Here is a 16296-nt window from a genome sequence, read left to right on the forward strand (position 1 = left end):
TTATCATTATCCTAGATCAGGAAAAAAAATACTTCAGTTTAAAAATATATATTTTTTTTAAAAACTGAATTCCTTTCCCCCTTTATTTTTCCAAATCCAGACGATTATATTCACGAACTCCAATTTGCGAGACGCATATTGCTCGTCGCTCAATCATTTTCGTCGTTTTCCCGCGCCTTTAACCGGAAGTAACATCCGAACTCTCGCCATAAATCTCGGCTCGAGAGTCCCGCTCGCGGTAATCGAGTCGCGTGCATTGTTCCCACGCGGTATACAAGACCGTACCTCGGAGCATTCGACAACTGTAAAGCATCTAATTTCGCGATCCGGTTTTTTTATCGAATTTCTCGAACGGGTTAACGCGAGGGGGGAAGGGGAGGGGAGGGGAGCCCTGGGCAGTCCCCAGGCGTATCGAGGAAGGGCGTGGCGCCCCCTTGCACAACCACGGTCCTGACGGAAGGCTCGCTCCGAGGGAGGGAGGTTGAACGGGCGCGGGGAGGAGAGCCGTGGGGAGCTTCCGTTTATCTGCGAGGTCAGAGAAGGCAGGCTGCGCGCGTTACGGTGGTGCTGTTGAAAAACACGATGAAAATGGCGTGGCAACCGCAGGAGGAAGGACTCAGGCAAATCCTGACGCTGCTCAAGGAGTCGCAGAGCCCGGACACGGCGACCCAGCGAGCCGTACAACAAGTATCCTTTTGCCATTCGCCACCTCGTCGAAGTGATCCGAGTGCTCGAGGTGTCTCGTGTCCCGTCGTCGTCACCGTAACCGTCGTCGTCATCGTCCTCGTCGTCGTCGTCGCCGTCTTCGTCTTCGTCGTCGTGGTGTCGTGTCGTTGCCGCTCGCACATACGTGGCCCCGGAGTGAATAGTCGAAGGAGGGACGCGCGCGCAAACTGTCGTTCGTACGTCATTTTCCTGGGGCGATGCTCGCGTGCCGATTCCAAGTCGGAGATGTGGATCGGGGAAATTTCGCGAAAATTAATCACGCGCGAATACACACGAGATCTCTCCATTTCGAGAGATCGCGTGCGCGCGCGCGCGCGCGGGCGATAGCGGATTCGCGATCGCTAACGATCGTTGCTCGCATCCTGTCACACGGCTCGCTCGCTGACGCCGTTAATCGAAATGTCGTCGTTCGGGGATCTTGCGCGGCGCGGAATCGAGCGTACGTCTCGTCGAGCGCGAGCTCGAAATACGTTAACCACGCATGAATATAAGCCGCGGCAGCGCGCGAGCGGTGCAGTTTCCGGTCCTCTGATCGATAGCTTCGACGGGAAGCTCCTCTCACGCGGGCCCGGGCCGGTAAATAAACCGCTTGCGCTGCCCAGATTACAACCATATTGAATTGCAACCTAAAACGATATTATGTATGTATGTATAGTATATGTATATGTGTGTGTGTGTATGTGTATACATATATATATATATATATATATATATATATATATATATATTTCATATATATAATAGAAGTTATAGATTATACAACAGTAGTTTTATCAGAAAAGTAGATCAACACACTAGGAGAACTGTAAATGCTTTTTATGTGGGTTTAAATCTCTAATGTTTATGTCGCCAAATAATTTTTCCAGACAGATCTTTAATCATATCATTTTCCTTAACTACACCCTTGGATATAGAAATTGGAAGAGTTGAACAAGTTCCCGGATTTCAACAACTATCTGATTTTTGTCCTAACAAAACTTACATCGGAAGGTATGTTATTCGCAAGTATATATAATTCTTTGTTGAAAATATTTTTGTCCATGATTATGCGCATCCCAAAACATATATGCTAACTGTATAAACTAATGATTTTCTTTTTGTTTAGACGAACCTACTAGATCCCTGAGTGGACTGATACTCAAAAATAATGTAAAGACTTACTTTCATAAATTTCTACCGGAAGTCATAATTTTCATAAAGCAAGAATGTCTATCAGCTGTCGGAGACCCATCGCCACTGATTCGTGCGACCGTCGGTATTTTGATTACTACTGTCGCATCAAAAGGTGTGTATATGCTTTTATATTATATCGTATATCATATTTATATCAGTGTCTAAAATTTAAAAAATTATTAATTATTTCTGTAAAGGTGAATTAACAACTTGGCCGGAATTATTGCCAGCATTGTGTCAAATGTTGGATTCTCAAGATTACAATGTTTGCGAGGGAGCATTTGGTGCTCTGCAGAAGATTTGCGAAGATTCAGCAGAGATATTAGATTCAGATGCTCTAAATCGCCCTTTGAACATTCTGATTCCAAAGTTCCTTCATTTCTTTAGACATTCGAGTCCCAAGATCAGATCTCACGCAATAGCGTGCGTCAATCAATTCATTATTCAACGTACACAAGCGCTTATGATACATATAGATAGCTTTTTGGAGAACCTCTTCCATTTAGCTTCAGATGATGATTCTGAAGTCCGAAAAAATGTCTGCAGGTAATTGATAATATATTGCGATATTTTTGTTCTTTTCTTTTTTTTGTTATTAATAGAAAGACATAAATTTTTATTGCATATTTATCTTTTCTATATTTTTGCATAGGGCACTAGTGATGTTACTTGAAGTACGAATGGATAGGTTAATACCACACATACACAACATAATAGAATATATGTTAATGAGAACTCAAGATGTTGATGAGGGAGTGGCATTGGAAGCTTGCGAGTTTTGGCTATCACTAGCGGAACAACAAATTTGCAAAGAAGCGCTTACACCACATCTAACTCGATTAGTACCTATCTTAGTAAGTTTTTACCCGTATTTATCATAAGTTTAACAAGACAGTCATTCTTCATGTCAGTTATTTTTAATATATTTTTTTCCGTTTTAGGTGAGAGGTATGAAATATTCAGAAATTGACATAATCCTCCTTAAAGGAGATGTAGAGGAGGATGAAATGATACCAGACAGGGAAGAAGATATCCGACCGCGATTTCATAAATCAAAGACGCACCATTCGCATCATGCCAATGGTATGGGCAGAATGGCACAGCATACTGACGAGAATGGCGGTGTGAATGGCGACGACGAGGACTTGGACGTTGAGGACGGATGTGATGACGATTCGACTTTGAGCGACTGGAACTTGAGGAAATGCTCCGCTGCTGCACTAGATATGCTAGCTAATGTTTTTCGAGAAGATCTTTTACCAGTTTTGGTACCAATTCTAAAAGAGACCCTCTTCCATCAATCCTGGGAAATTAAGGAATCTGGTATCCTCGCATTGGGAGCTATCGCCGAAGGTATGCATATTCATTTCCCCTTAAAATATTTTAATAGATAAAAGATATCAGATATGTTTGAACGAGATTTAATGCATTGTTTGCATAAATTGATTACAGGTTGCATGAACGGTATGATTCCGCATTTATCGGAGCTCATTCCTTATTTGATCAGTTGTTTGAGCGACAAGAAGGCTCTTGTGCGTGCCATAACTTGCTGGACATTGAGTCGTTATGCGCATTGGGTTTGTGCACAGCCACATGAGACACATTTGAAACCCCTGATGACAGAATTGCTCAAAAGAGTGCTCGACAGCAACAAACGCGTTCAAGAGGCGGCATGCTCCGCCTTCGCGACCTTGGAAGAAGAAGCATGCACCGAATTGGTTCCTTATCTCGGATTTATTCTTGAAACACTTGTCTTTGCATTCAGTAAGTATCATAACAACAAAACACTTGCTTCGCCTTAATTTATGTGACGTGCCGTTTTAATCTCAATATTTATCTATCTGAAGGTAAATATCAACATAAAAATCTTTTAATATTATACGACGCGATCGGCACTCTTGCCGATTCTGTGGGTCATCATTTGAACAGACCGGATTATATCAATCTTTTGATGCCACCTCTCATTAATAAATGGAATGTATTAAAGGACGAGGATAAAGATCTATTTCCATTACTGGAATGTCTTTCATCAGTAGCTACTGCATTACGTTCGGGTTTCTTACCATATTGTGAGCCTGTTTACAGGTATGTATGTTATAGATATAACAATCTTTTGTGATAGCTCTGTTCCCTATATTATCACATTTTCTAATTATAATCTGTTTCATTATGATATATGATAAATTTATATAATAACCTAACATTCTCTATTTTGTTTGCAGACGATGCGTGTCACTTGTCGAACAGACGTTGAATCAACATATAGCGAGTACACAAAGTCCAGAGCAATTTGAGGCGCCTGATAAAGATTTTATGATAGTCGCATTAGATCTCCTTAGCGGATTAGCCGAAGGATTGGACGGTCATATGGAACGTCTGGTAGTGAACAGTAACGTTATGCAACTGTTATATCAGTGTATGCAAGATACTATGCCTGAAGTCAGACAGAGCAGTTTCGCATTATTAGGAGATCTCACAAAAGCTTGCTTCCAACATGTGCTCCCCTGTATACGTGAGTATGATTTTAAGTAGATAATTTAAATTGAATTTCTGTTGAGAGATATATATTGTTAGTAATGAGAATTTTTTATCTTTATGAACAGCGGAGTTTATGCCTATACTTGGACAAAACTTGCACCCACAATTCATATCGGTGTGCAATAATGCGACATGGGCGATTGGTGAGATTTCGATAAAACTTGGTAAATATCGAAAATTACATCTTTATGAATTAGAAACGAAAAAATAAGAGAGGAGGATAGAAAATTTATCACTTATTTCGTTTGTTTTTTGCAGGGCCTGACACAAGTACATATATCCCATTAATTTTGACACAGCTTATCGAAATAATTAATCGACCAGATACACCAAAAACACTGTTGGAAAATACCGGTGAGTTGTCGATACAAGCTTTACTCGTATCTAGTTTTCTCTTAAAGCGATACCATATACAATATACTGAGCATATTTTGGAACAAATAGAAGGCAATGTATAGACTCGAACCGACAAAGAGACTGTCGATTCCCATATGTACATTGCTATTTTTTTTTTCGCGCCGACTTAAATTACACTCCATCACGACTGTATGCTTTCTGCGCACATTGGGAAACTTCTCATTCGCAGAGATTAACTTCGATACGCCCGCCCGAATCGTCAGTTATACGACATAATAATAATCGTGCAAAATTTTATGCGGGTTAAAGATATCTCTGATAATCATTTTAATGAAAGGTCTCCCTTGATTTAAAAGTATTCCTGTTATTTAGGCGTAAATCACGCTAGATCGGGCATTCCTCATGGCATTCAGCTCTCTAGGTGCATATATACATATGTATTTATTTTTTTTTTATTTTTTTTTATTTTTAAATAATTTTTTCAGCAGCAATAAATCCCACACAGTTCAGCAAATTGACATAGTCATATACATAAATCGCGATTGCACGTTTTATCAACAGATTTAAATAATTAGTACTTGTATATTGAACTTTAATTTAGTGGTGTGCGACTGCCTGTAGGCTTGAACATGTATACATATATGGCTGTATTGCCATGGAAAAGACATATCGCAATTCAGTATATATAATATTTATGCTTGCATATTTTTCTAAGTCCCAGATTATGTTTTGACTGAATTATTTAAATTGGCCTTTAAGAGATCATAATGCAAATTTTGTTCCATGTATTCCTCTTATTTATTCTCTTATTTGTATAATGACATATATATTTCTTACACGTAGTAGAGAGAGGGAGAGAAAGAGAGAGAGAGCGAGAGAGAGAGAAAGCGAGAGAGCGAAATCATTTGCGGTACATCGGTTTTTATTATTATACAAATCTCACACGGGCTCGCACGCTGCTATCTAATTTCGATTATTGTTTCAGCAGCTACAATAGCACGGTATTACCTATGTTTCATTGTCGGTATCTCATATGTTTCACCTGTGTTCTCACTGTCTTGGATTAATTATTAATGTTACTTCTGATTCTGATTATTAATTAACTGAATTTATATTGAGAATTAATTATTAATTGATTATTGATTGAAAGTTACATGAGCGGAGCATATATAATTCTCTTCTTCGCCTGAGTTGATCGTTGGTTCGCTATCAGTTTGTCTTATTGTTTGTGTTTCCGGTCACTTCACTACACTTCACTTGTCTACTTACCGAAACCGAAAATGAAACCGTAGCCATAACGATCGGTCGCCTAGGTTATGTGTGTCCCCACGACGTCGCCCCCATGTTACAGCAGTTTGTCCGCCAGTGGTGTGTAAATTTCTTTATTATATTATATTCTATTAATTATATTACCTTCTATTTTTATTAGCACTTTATTATTATACATTATTATATATTCCCGATTATCTCCTGAGTAATATATATTGCATCAGGGACTGTCAGAAACCCTTTCGCAAGAATATGAGCTACTACTGTAACTGCAGACTTGGATGAAACGAGAGAGTCCTTTTTCCATTGCGTCAAATTGGAGCAGAGACCTGTCCTTGTATCGACAAGCCAAAAAAGTATACGTGTAAAGGTGTAAATCTGTTGATCGGCCTCTTAATGAAGTCACGGAGGTGTGCTCAGTTCTTGCGCGATGGTTTTTCACAGTATTCGCAGTAACATCTTATACATTTGAATTCGTTATATAAAATAATTCTAATCTTTATTTTGCCACCATGCAAGTGTGTTATGGGCTCTCCTGTTTATCCGATTCAAGACCAGGATAGGTTTACATTTGTCACCTTTATTTATCAAATCTCTTGCTTCATTTCGCTCTACAAATTATCCGCGAATATCGTATACATTATAGAATTATGTGCGAATTATCGTGTAGGTATTTTTATTACAAATTTCAATTGCAATGCATGTTGGTAATTTAGCATTTTGACTTTTGTTGATCTTTGTTCGGTCACAATGTGCCGTTACTGTAAATGTCAAATGTAAACCCAGCCTTAATAAGACAGTAAGTGGAATATGACGCCAGTCATATATATATCCCAATAATTAAGTAATATATAAATAAATCCTACATATATAGGCTCTGTACATATAGGTTCTGAAATTTCGCGACTTTGGATTCAATTTCTCTTGTTATAATTAATATATTTACAAAATTAATATGTCCATTAAAATTTACATCAGTTTTAATTTAATAGCTTTGAAGATTATATAAATGTTTTATATGTAAATAATTGTTGTTGCTGTAATCTACGAGAACAAATGATTTCTCGAGTTACATAAGAGTGCTATTCATTACATTGTGGACTGGCCTCACAATAAGCCAACCATTTCGTCTCTTGTCGAATGCTACTTTAAAACAGAATATCTATTTATGTGTGACTTACATGAGAATGAAAATAAACAGCTATAGTTGTTCGATTTTTGCCAGAGCCATATTATACATTTCTATGTAAATATTATGTAATCTATAGAGATACTTCGATCATTGTGATGAAGTTAATATACTTTTATAATATTTAACGAAATACATATAGTAAATTTTGCGATTACATAATTAGTTTTATAAAATCTTCACTAAAGTATTTCACTGATCGAAGTATTTTCCCCTGAAATAAAGAAGTCGAACGACATTTAATGAGATTACATATTTATCAATAGGTGCACTTCTTTGCGAAGCATAAGGGATAACGAAGAGAAGGATTCTGCCTTCAGGGGTATGTGTCAAATGATTACTGTCAATCCTGCCGGTGTTGTTCCGGACTTTATCTTCTTTTGCGACGCCGTGGCGTCTTGGTCAGCACCAAAGGAGGATTTAAAGGAGATGTTTCAGAAGGTAGTCGAAAAGAAGACGAACTCGACGTTAAACAATCTCTTGAGAAACGTAGTTTCACTATTGATTATATACATATATATCTATGTTTAGATACTGTTCACGTTTAAAAATCAAGTGGGCGAGGAAAATTGGAAGCGATTTTCTGATCAGTTTCCGCCACAGCTTAGTGAGCGGCTCCATAACATGTACGGCGTCTGAACAGCTCCATCTAAAAGCGGTAAGCCAAGCAATAATTGAAAACGTTGGAATGACGTCTAACTTTTTTTTTATACCGTTGAAAAAATCCAAGAATCTAAAAATCAAATGTGTTAGCTACGTTTACGAAATAAAATCATTTTTACGATTTTAAATTTCTTTCCAGAAGGCCGCTCAATGCAGCAGGCCGACTGGGGTTGGGCGGGAAACAATGGGCAGATGGGACGGGTGGGTGAAACCACGGCCTCTTCTCATCAACATCGTTGTCGTTACCGTATCATCGTGAAATGTCATCGTGCTTTCAGGGAGAGAGTAATGATGCATACCGAGCTTCTTAATAGCCAAAAGGCTGAATTCCGATGAAAGAAAGCAAGGAAGAGATCATAGAGAGTTAAAACGAAAAAGAGAACGACAAAAGATAAGTATTGGCCGCAAAAGTAAAAGCGTGGGTGGGCGGGGATGGGATTTATTTCGGGGTGGGAGGGAGGAATTTTGTGGGGATCATCGACTACACATTTTTCAAGAGACGAAACAAGGTATCGGGTAACAACAACGGTGATACCTTAAATGTAGTGATGTACACTCCGTTTCCATTAGCGCTAACGTGTAACACTGCGAAAGTGTTATCTGATTCTCGCGTATATCGAAACGTGACAAGTGCTGGTGCCCATGGCCAACTTCGGCCCAGCTTTATGATATAACTAGATATATGTATATTATTATCGAAACCAACATGCAAAGACAGTAGGACCTAAAGGAAAGCATAGATCTCACGTTATAGAGATCGCCAGACACTGTGATCGAAAATTTGTACGTTAGATATTGATCCTCTTTCTTTTTTTCTTTTTTTTTTCTTTTGAGAGAACGGGAGATTACTCGAATGTGTTTATAGAATTTTAGAGACAAGGTAGAACTACTTATTTGATAATAAATATGATACAAGGTAGAATACGTTATTAGAAATTTCATAGTGTACAGAGGGTTTTTCGAGAATATTGTATTTTTATATGTTGAGAAGAGAAAACACATATACACACACACGCAGAAAGTGCCATTCCGTCGTTTCGAACCAAAATTTTTCTGCTTATTTTATTCTCTCCCCTGCTGATTGTGATATTAGGTTATACGCGACAATTTGTCATCGTGTGTAAACATTTCAAATGAATACGTACATATATATATGCGGATTTTGTTATACATATATATATGTGTACAAATGTATTCAAGATGATACGATGTTTTAACTTGCAGACCATTTTGTGATTATTTTTTTGTTAAACATTAAATTAGTATCATATTAGCATTAGTGTAAATATAAGTAAATACATTTTAGAATGGACGTTTTTGTTAATCATTATAATAGATATCTCAAATCTTTGCTGATCTATCGAAGTCTCTCAAGTTGATATTTAATAATCGCAGTCATCGATTAAAAGAAAGCGGTTTATATGCGATTCACAGAGCAAGCGGATCTATGACGTGAAATCTACGGCAATATTGATTTTATTTGCGCGATGTAATGATCTCGATGTTTCATTCAGATAAAAAAATCTTGTGTTTAAATCGTTTTTGAGAGAGAGAGAGAAAGAGAGATGTCGAGAGCAGACTCGGGTCATTCCAGTCCCATTTGCTTGGGTCGGTTTAAAAACAGTGAGCAAGTCTTTTTGCTTTAATGTTACGCATTTTTATCTCAGTTATTATTAAAAAGAAAAAGAAGAAAAAAATTTCACAATTCTGGCATTGCGTGACAAAAATATCGTGTATTACCGTCATTATTGAGCATGTATATATTATCTTGGATATGCTGCAAAATTCTTCAAAAGCGATTTTCTAAATAGTTTTTATGGCATAAATAACACATGTTTTAATTTTTACCTTCTCACATACACATTATAGTTAAGTAAGTAAAAGGAAAAGAACGAACAAAGAGGGGAGAAAGCTCAACATGGAGAAATTGATCATCGTTAAATCGCTATTGTCAATCAAACTTTGAAGCTTATCAATAAAAATCCAGTGACTGGCAGGAATTGAACTAGCGCAAGCGAGATAGATGTTTTTTTAAAGGGGGTTTATATTGTAAAACTTCATTTTTATTATTGCACAAGGAGGGAGAAAGAGAGAGAGAAAGAGGCAGAGATTCTTCAAGAAGTGACAAGTTGAAGAATTGACGCATTATCGAGTATATGTGACGAGATAGGATATTTTTTTCATCGTCATTTATTAAATAAGAATAATTTTATATCCTTCTGTTGATTTTTTTTTATTTTTTTTATGCAACAGACTACGCCACGCAATTTCTTTTCGATCTGTCGGAAAAAAGAGATTGCAGTGCGCGGAGAACGGATGAATTTCGTGACCGCTCCTTGCTTCGATCCACACTTGTTCGTCAACATATGGCATTATATTGCCATAATTTTATCCTTAAACTCTGGTCCCCTTCCTTGCTCTGCCCGCGCCATTTTTGTGATATTACTGTTTTTTATAATTACTTAAGAGCTTGAGAAAAGGAAAAAAATAGAGCCACATGCTCCACTCGACGTGAATCTAAATGAAAATTCATAGTTATGTATTTTAATTTTTTTTACTACGTATATATATATATATATGTAAATATTGAATATATATATATATTAAATCGATATCGCATGTTATCATCTCACTTCTCTCACACAGATTTATATTTAAGAATTTCATAGCGCTCAACGCTAGACAATTTACATACACAAGTTACATAGTTTACCTCTCGATAGTTCCTAAGCTAGATGAAAGATTTTGTCGGTGGTAAAATAAATGCTCGTTATTGTCCGATCTCAGGTCGCCACACAAAATTTCGTATCACATTTAGAGTATATACCCCGTGTATTCCTCCCGTGGTTGTAAATACGTTTCTTTCTGATTTCGATGTGGTATTCGGATACGCGGCTCTACCCTATGTGCATTCTATCGATATGCTTTTATCCCGTCGAGAGATCATGTGGCTCGCAATTATTTATTAATACGCTATAAAAAAAGCTCTCAGTCAAGTAAGATCGAAGTAATAAATTTATATAAATGATCGTAAAGTATAAGATTGTGAGATCATCTATTTATACATAATTATATTATATATTACAATGATAGAGGGACTGAGGAAAAAGTGATTGACGTTGATTGATATTTGAAAATTTCCAGTTTTTTCTATCACCAGTAAAGTAGAATTGAATGCGAAGTATGCATGAGGATTAATACGATAACGGGTAGGGGGATGATTGCAGAAAAAAAAGAAAATGAAAAGAAGATTCGAAGAGTAAATTAGAGAAGTAGAATACAAAGTAATAAAATAAAAAAAAAACACAAATCGAAACTCGACAAACTTACAAGTAAATATATTGTTGTATCTTTATTGTTGTTGTTGCATGAGACTAGCTTAATAGACTGAGCCATACACGTGGTTAAATAACTATTAACATAATAATTCTTAATTAATACTATAATTATCGTAATTATTATACGGTGTGTATTATATTTAATCGTAATGGATCCTCTTGTGCGGGCAGTGTTCGGAGCGGGTTCCTGTCCTTTGAGATTATCATCGTTACTCCTGATATTGCTGTAATTCTTATATAATTTGATTTAACCGCTGATAAGACGCTTTTTATCAAAAGTAGCCGATATTGTATATTTAAGATGTAGATATATATGCTCACGTGTGTTCGCGAATTCTTGCAGATTTGTGATCGGATATAATCGATATTCAAAGCTTTATCGATGCAAGAAATTAGATTAATGTGACTTGGAAGAAACTTAAATTTTACAACTATTATTATATAAAAGAAACTCCTTTTCTATGTTACATCTATACATATTATCTTCTCTCCAGATCGAGAAGTATGTGAATTAGACTAACATTCTCTCGCAAAAAGAAGAGAAAAAGAAGATTGAAATGATATCGAGCAATATATATATATATTTCTTTCGAATTATTTTTTCTGGGTTTTCTTGACAAACTTCTCGATCGATCGTGTCTTTCCCCATCTCAAAGGATCGGAATTCTGTGTGGGGCTGTTCCTAGTACCTGATTATCCTATCCTTGCGGCACGAAAAGACAGTTCCGCCAAAATGTAATTCGAGAGATCGATGTGCCGTGATTTATTTTTATTTTTTTAACCCTCTTTCTCTCGCAAGCGCCAGCGAATTCCTCTGTCCAGCATCTACACTTGATAATAGAGTACATATACGGTGTTCTTTTTTATTGTTGCATATTACCTTGACTGCCTAGTACTTAAGGATAATCTCTTGTAGCGCTCAGTAGTAACGTCGCATGTAAGTTTTGCACGGATAGAAAAGAAAAACAATACAAGACATTCGACATTCTTCTTCTTTCCAACACGACACGCGTTTACATCTGTCAAGGTGCAACGAAAAGGTGCTGCCGATCTCGAAAAAGTCATGAAAACAATGTTACATACACGTATCTCTTTATACAAACATCTCTATCTTAAAACAAAGGATGGATTAGTCATGTATAGGATTTCCTAAAACTGTTTTCTATCTTTGATTATAATATACAAATCTTTTTTTAAATAACAATTACAATAACATTCTATAAATTGGAATGATCCGCTTAAAATTAAATAAATAAAAATCACTATTATAAATCTGAAAAAATTCATTAATTTTTAAATGAAAGAAATTTTTGTTACAACATGGGGAATTTACAGGATACATGGCTAGATCGATCGTTATACCATTCTAAATTGATTAAATGGCAATCGCACTGTACATCCACCATAAATGTACAATACTCAATACTGTATTTTATAGCCTCGGCAATTTTTCGTCCCATTACGAATCATTTTCCCTTTGAACACGAACCCCTTATCTGTAATCAAGCTGAAAACGACTTTACGTGTTATAAAGTGTCACGTAAACGCGTATTGTGGATCTACTTGGACCGATGATTGAGCAAAGATTAAAACATTGTAGGATTAAGATTCAATTGTGTATCGTTATGACGTGTTTACGGGAACACTTTATTGCTTCCTGCGGCCGAGCTTCTTCCGTTAATTAACGAAATCCGTGTCGCGTGGTGCTGATACACCTGATACGCGGAACAATCAGACAGGTCCATATCTGAGATTGAAACCGGTAGAATTGACTTGGCTTCAAATTTCCATGCTATAGATGCGCGAAACTGATCTCTGCGGGTGTAATAATGGTATAAGTCAATTTTGGAAAAATATTTAAGTAAATATTTAAGCTAATTTAAGATTCTAAGTAATTCGTAGTAATGTTACACACACGTACACAGATTGTAGTAATATTAGAAATATATATTAGTTAAGTATTAGTAGATATATTAATAAAGTAAAATATAAAAAGTAGAACATAGTGCGTTATAGTGGAAAACGTTATGTTTCTGTAAAGAGACAATCGAGAGAACTATATATATTACGCTCAGATATGATATATCGTGTAAGAAAATTAATATCTCAAAATTTTTATTTTTTAGTGACTTGTATTCAATTTGTTCGTATCTATAGCATACAAATTGAAGGTATTGTGAAATTATACCGGCCTCAATTTTTGTTCCATATTGCGCTCGTTGTCTTGGTTCTCTGTGCGCTACGTGACTACATTTCATTCGAAATAAATTGACGAATACCGAGCATCGCTGCGAGTCGTTTTTTTTTAGCGTTAGGACAAACTTCTATCCCAGATTTATGCTTTTACGTCGATTTTTCTCTTTCTGATAATTCTTTGCTCTTGGAAGACTGATAATGTTCACTTCTGGAATTTTTATTGCGTCTGATATATTTTTTATATTTTTATAATTTTTTCCAGAAAGTATTTAATTTTTTTTTAGAATGCGATAATATCGTTACATTTTTTTAGATTATTGCAGAATTTATTCGTACAAGTGATATATAATTTTACAAACATAAACAAGGTAAGTTGATTATTCATAGTAATCTATAAATAAATATATATGAATGTCCTAGATGTGCCAAAGTGGTCCAAAATCCATTCAAATTCAATTTCGAATTATTATTCCCTATTAATCTGATACTTGGATAATGAAAATTATTCGCGCTAAGGAAATTCTTCCTATTACAATGACTTTTAAGCAACAAGAATCATTTGCATTTTTGCTAGTATCTGCAATTTTATCTTGAACATGATGGAAGACGTGATTGTATTCAATTCCAACGCTTTTCGGTTCGCGAGAGCTATCGAGGAGATAACGATCCCGCGTTACAAATGATCGGAGGCTGTCCCGGAGGATTCGGATCGACGAGCACGAGACACGCTTCGTATCCCGTTCGTTCGCATCTCGTTCGTCGTCGAGCATTCCCTCGAGTGGACCGTAAAAGCCGTATCGGCGCCGCGCAAATAAAACTGTATCGTCCTGGAGTATACCGGGTATATAAACGGGCTGGCTTAAGTGATTGCTTCTCTTCATTAGAGCTCCGAGCTCGCCTCTTTCTCTCTCTCTCATGCGCGCGCACCAAGTCGAAGTTGAGGGACAGGTGTGGTAATGGCCCGTATCCGAGCTCTCGCTTCAGTTAACTCACCCCCCACGACCGCCAGTCGATTTGACCCCCTCCCTCCACCTTTCGAAACTATTACGCGAATTGATTCCGCATCGAATCTGCCCGGAGGGGTCTGGAAACTTGCGTTTAGCTCCTCGTTTTCTCCACTTTCTCGCTCTTGCTTTCTTATCACTTCGCTCTCCTCTTATCGCCGGCGCGTGACCATCCTAAGTTTACTTGCGTGCATCTTACCCCGTCGTAAAGGCTCGGGATGTATTCTTGGGTTCCTCGCTTGAACGACGTATGCGCGCAACTCGATTAATCCGATGGGAACAGTGAAGTTTTTAACATAAATGGCGTGGAGAATCAAGCTCTCAGTTTCTCGATTCGCAGAAAATGAACATGTAACTGGAAATGACAGTTGGAATCTGTCTCGGATCTCTTTACGACGAGTAGTAGCATAATCATTGCAAAAGGACTTTTAAATTAATTAATTTTAATTAATCATTTTGATCAATATTATAAAATGTCATAATGTCATTCTTACAATATGACAGATTGAAGATAGATCCTTCAATTTATATCTTCTATTTATCCATCTCCTTTGAATATAAATTTTGTTATATCAAAATAATAAAAATAATAAAATATCTCATAATCTTCTATAATAAAATAATAAAGTATATAATAAAATATAATAAAATATTTTATAATCTTATAATATAAAAATAATAAAATATAATCAACAATATAGATGAAAATGTGTGTTGCATAATGTCATTCTTTCAATATGACAGATTGAAGATAAATCCTTCAATTTATATCTTCTATTTATCCATCTCCTTTGAATATAAATTTTGTTATATCAAAATAATAAAAATAATAAAATATCTCATAATCTTCTATAATAAAATAATAAAGTATATAATAAAATATAATAAAATATTTTATAATCTTATAATATAAAAATAATAAAATATAATCAACAATATAGATGAAAATGTGTGTTGCAATAGAAAAAAATGATGCATCCTGTAATGTGCGTGGTCAGAGATTACAATCTGTTCTCGTCCAACGTACACATCTCAGGATGTTTGAAGAGAAGAGAGATCGATTGGCGGTGATCGGGGGTGGTAATTCCTCTCGCGAGATAAATAGCGGCAGGTCTACGATATCGCGATTTACGAGTAGCCTGCTCGACGTATACGTTGCTACGCGCGTCGCATTAAATAATAATGCCAGTGATTGCTGCTAGCTGCCCGCCGAGACGAACTGTGAGCTAGTAAGAACGAGGGAGGGGAAATAGGGGAGGCAGAGAGACGGGGGCAGGGGAGAAACGCGGAGAAGACGCGTTGCCTCTACACCCCCGCCAGATATATCATCGCCTGGCAGTTATGTGTGTCATGAATTTTAGATTATCCTTGGATTAGATTAAGGCACGCGGAGGCCGGAAGGAGCGGCGACCCGGAGCAAGCGGCCCCTTGGCCCGCCAGTCAGTGCGCGAGGCTGAATTATTTCCAAATCTCGCACAGTATCCCCGTCCCTCCCTCCCTCTCGTCCTGATCGCGCCGCCGGAATTGCGGGATTGATCTGTTGCCACGAATTTTTCGCTGATGACTAGACCGTTGAAACGTTGAATTTCGATCTGACAATATCTTGGAATCATTTATAAAATGAAACTTTAAGGGAGAGATAAATATATAAAAGGAAATATATGTATATAAAATAAATATATCATCAAAATGATTATTTTCGAGTAAGAGGTAGAATAAAATTTATCAGAGAGAAGAGGATATATTTGTCTTTCAAGCAGGAAAATATTATTCTAGATAAAGGCATTGGAAATTTTCAAGATTCTATTTTGATTTGTTATAATTAATTGTATTTTCTTGATTT

The 16296-nt window shown here is 36.7% G+C and overlaps 1 protein-coding gene across 3 annotated transcripts; it reads left to right on the forward strand.

Moving 5' to 3' along the window:
* The first annotated feature begins 454 nt into the window (after positions 1-454).
* Positions 455-12100, forward strand: Tnpo (transportin 1). Of its 3 annotated transcripts, none has more exons than XM_083084997.1 (15): positions 458-687; positions 1641-1716; positions 1832-2011; positions 2097-2445; positions 2552-2753; positions 2841-3252; positions 3352-3663; positions 3747-3984; positions 4122-4411; positions 4503-4601; positions 4696-4791; positions 6087-6162; positions 7519-7693; positions 7784-7910; positions 8058-12100. In XM_083084997.1, exons 1-14 carry the CDS (start codon positions 583-585, stop codon positions 7889-7891), a joined length of 2718 nt encoding a protein of 905 aa, XP_082941123.1. In that variant the 5' UTR covers positions 458-582; the 3' UTR covers positions 7892-7910; positions 8058-12100. The 3 variants fall into 3 exon arrangements, with proteins under 3 accessions (XP_082941124.1, XP_082941123.1, XP_082941122.1); XM_083084996.1 differs by having other exon boundaries at positions 459-687; positions 8055-12100; XM_083084998.1 differs by lacking the exons at positions 6087-6162; positions 7784-7910; positions 8058-12100 and having other exon boundaries at positions 455-687; positions 7519-7687.
* The last annotated feature ends 4196 nt before the right edge of the window (positions 12101-16296 follow it).

Source organism: Camponotus vicinus, unplaced genomic scaffold (genome assembly GCF_025532165.1).
Source record: "Camponotus vicinus isolate PSW18456_S1 unplaced genomic scaffold, iyCamVici1.0 SCAF_12, whole genome shotgun sequence".
Lineage (NCBI taxonomy): Eukaryota > Metazoa > Arthropoda > Insecta > Hymenoptera > Formicidae > Camponotus > Camponotus vicinus.

Bases quoted from the DNA above. Each gene is read 5' to 3' on its own strand.
- Tnpo (XM_083084997.1), top strand. From the start codon at position 583: ATGAAAATGGCGTGGCAACCGCAGGAGGAAGGACTCAGGCAAATCCTG. The intron at 4,412-4,502 runs GTGAGTATGATT...CTTTATGAACAG, and splicing joins ACATGTGCTCCCCTGTATAC to CGGAGTTTATGCCTATACTT. The intron at 7,694-7,783 runs GTAGTCGAAAAG...ATCTATGTTTAG, and splicing joins TAAAGGAGATGTTTCAGAAG to ATACTGTTCACGTTTAAAAA.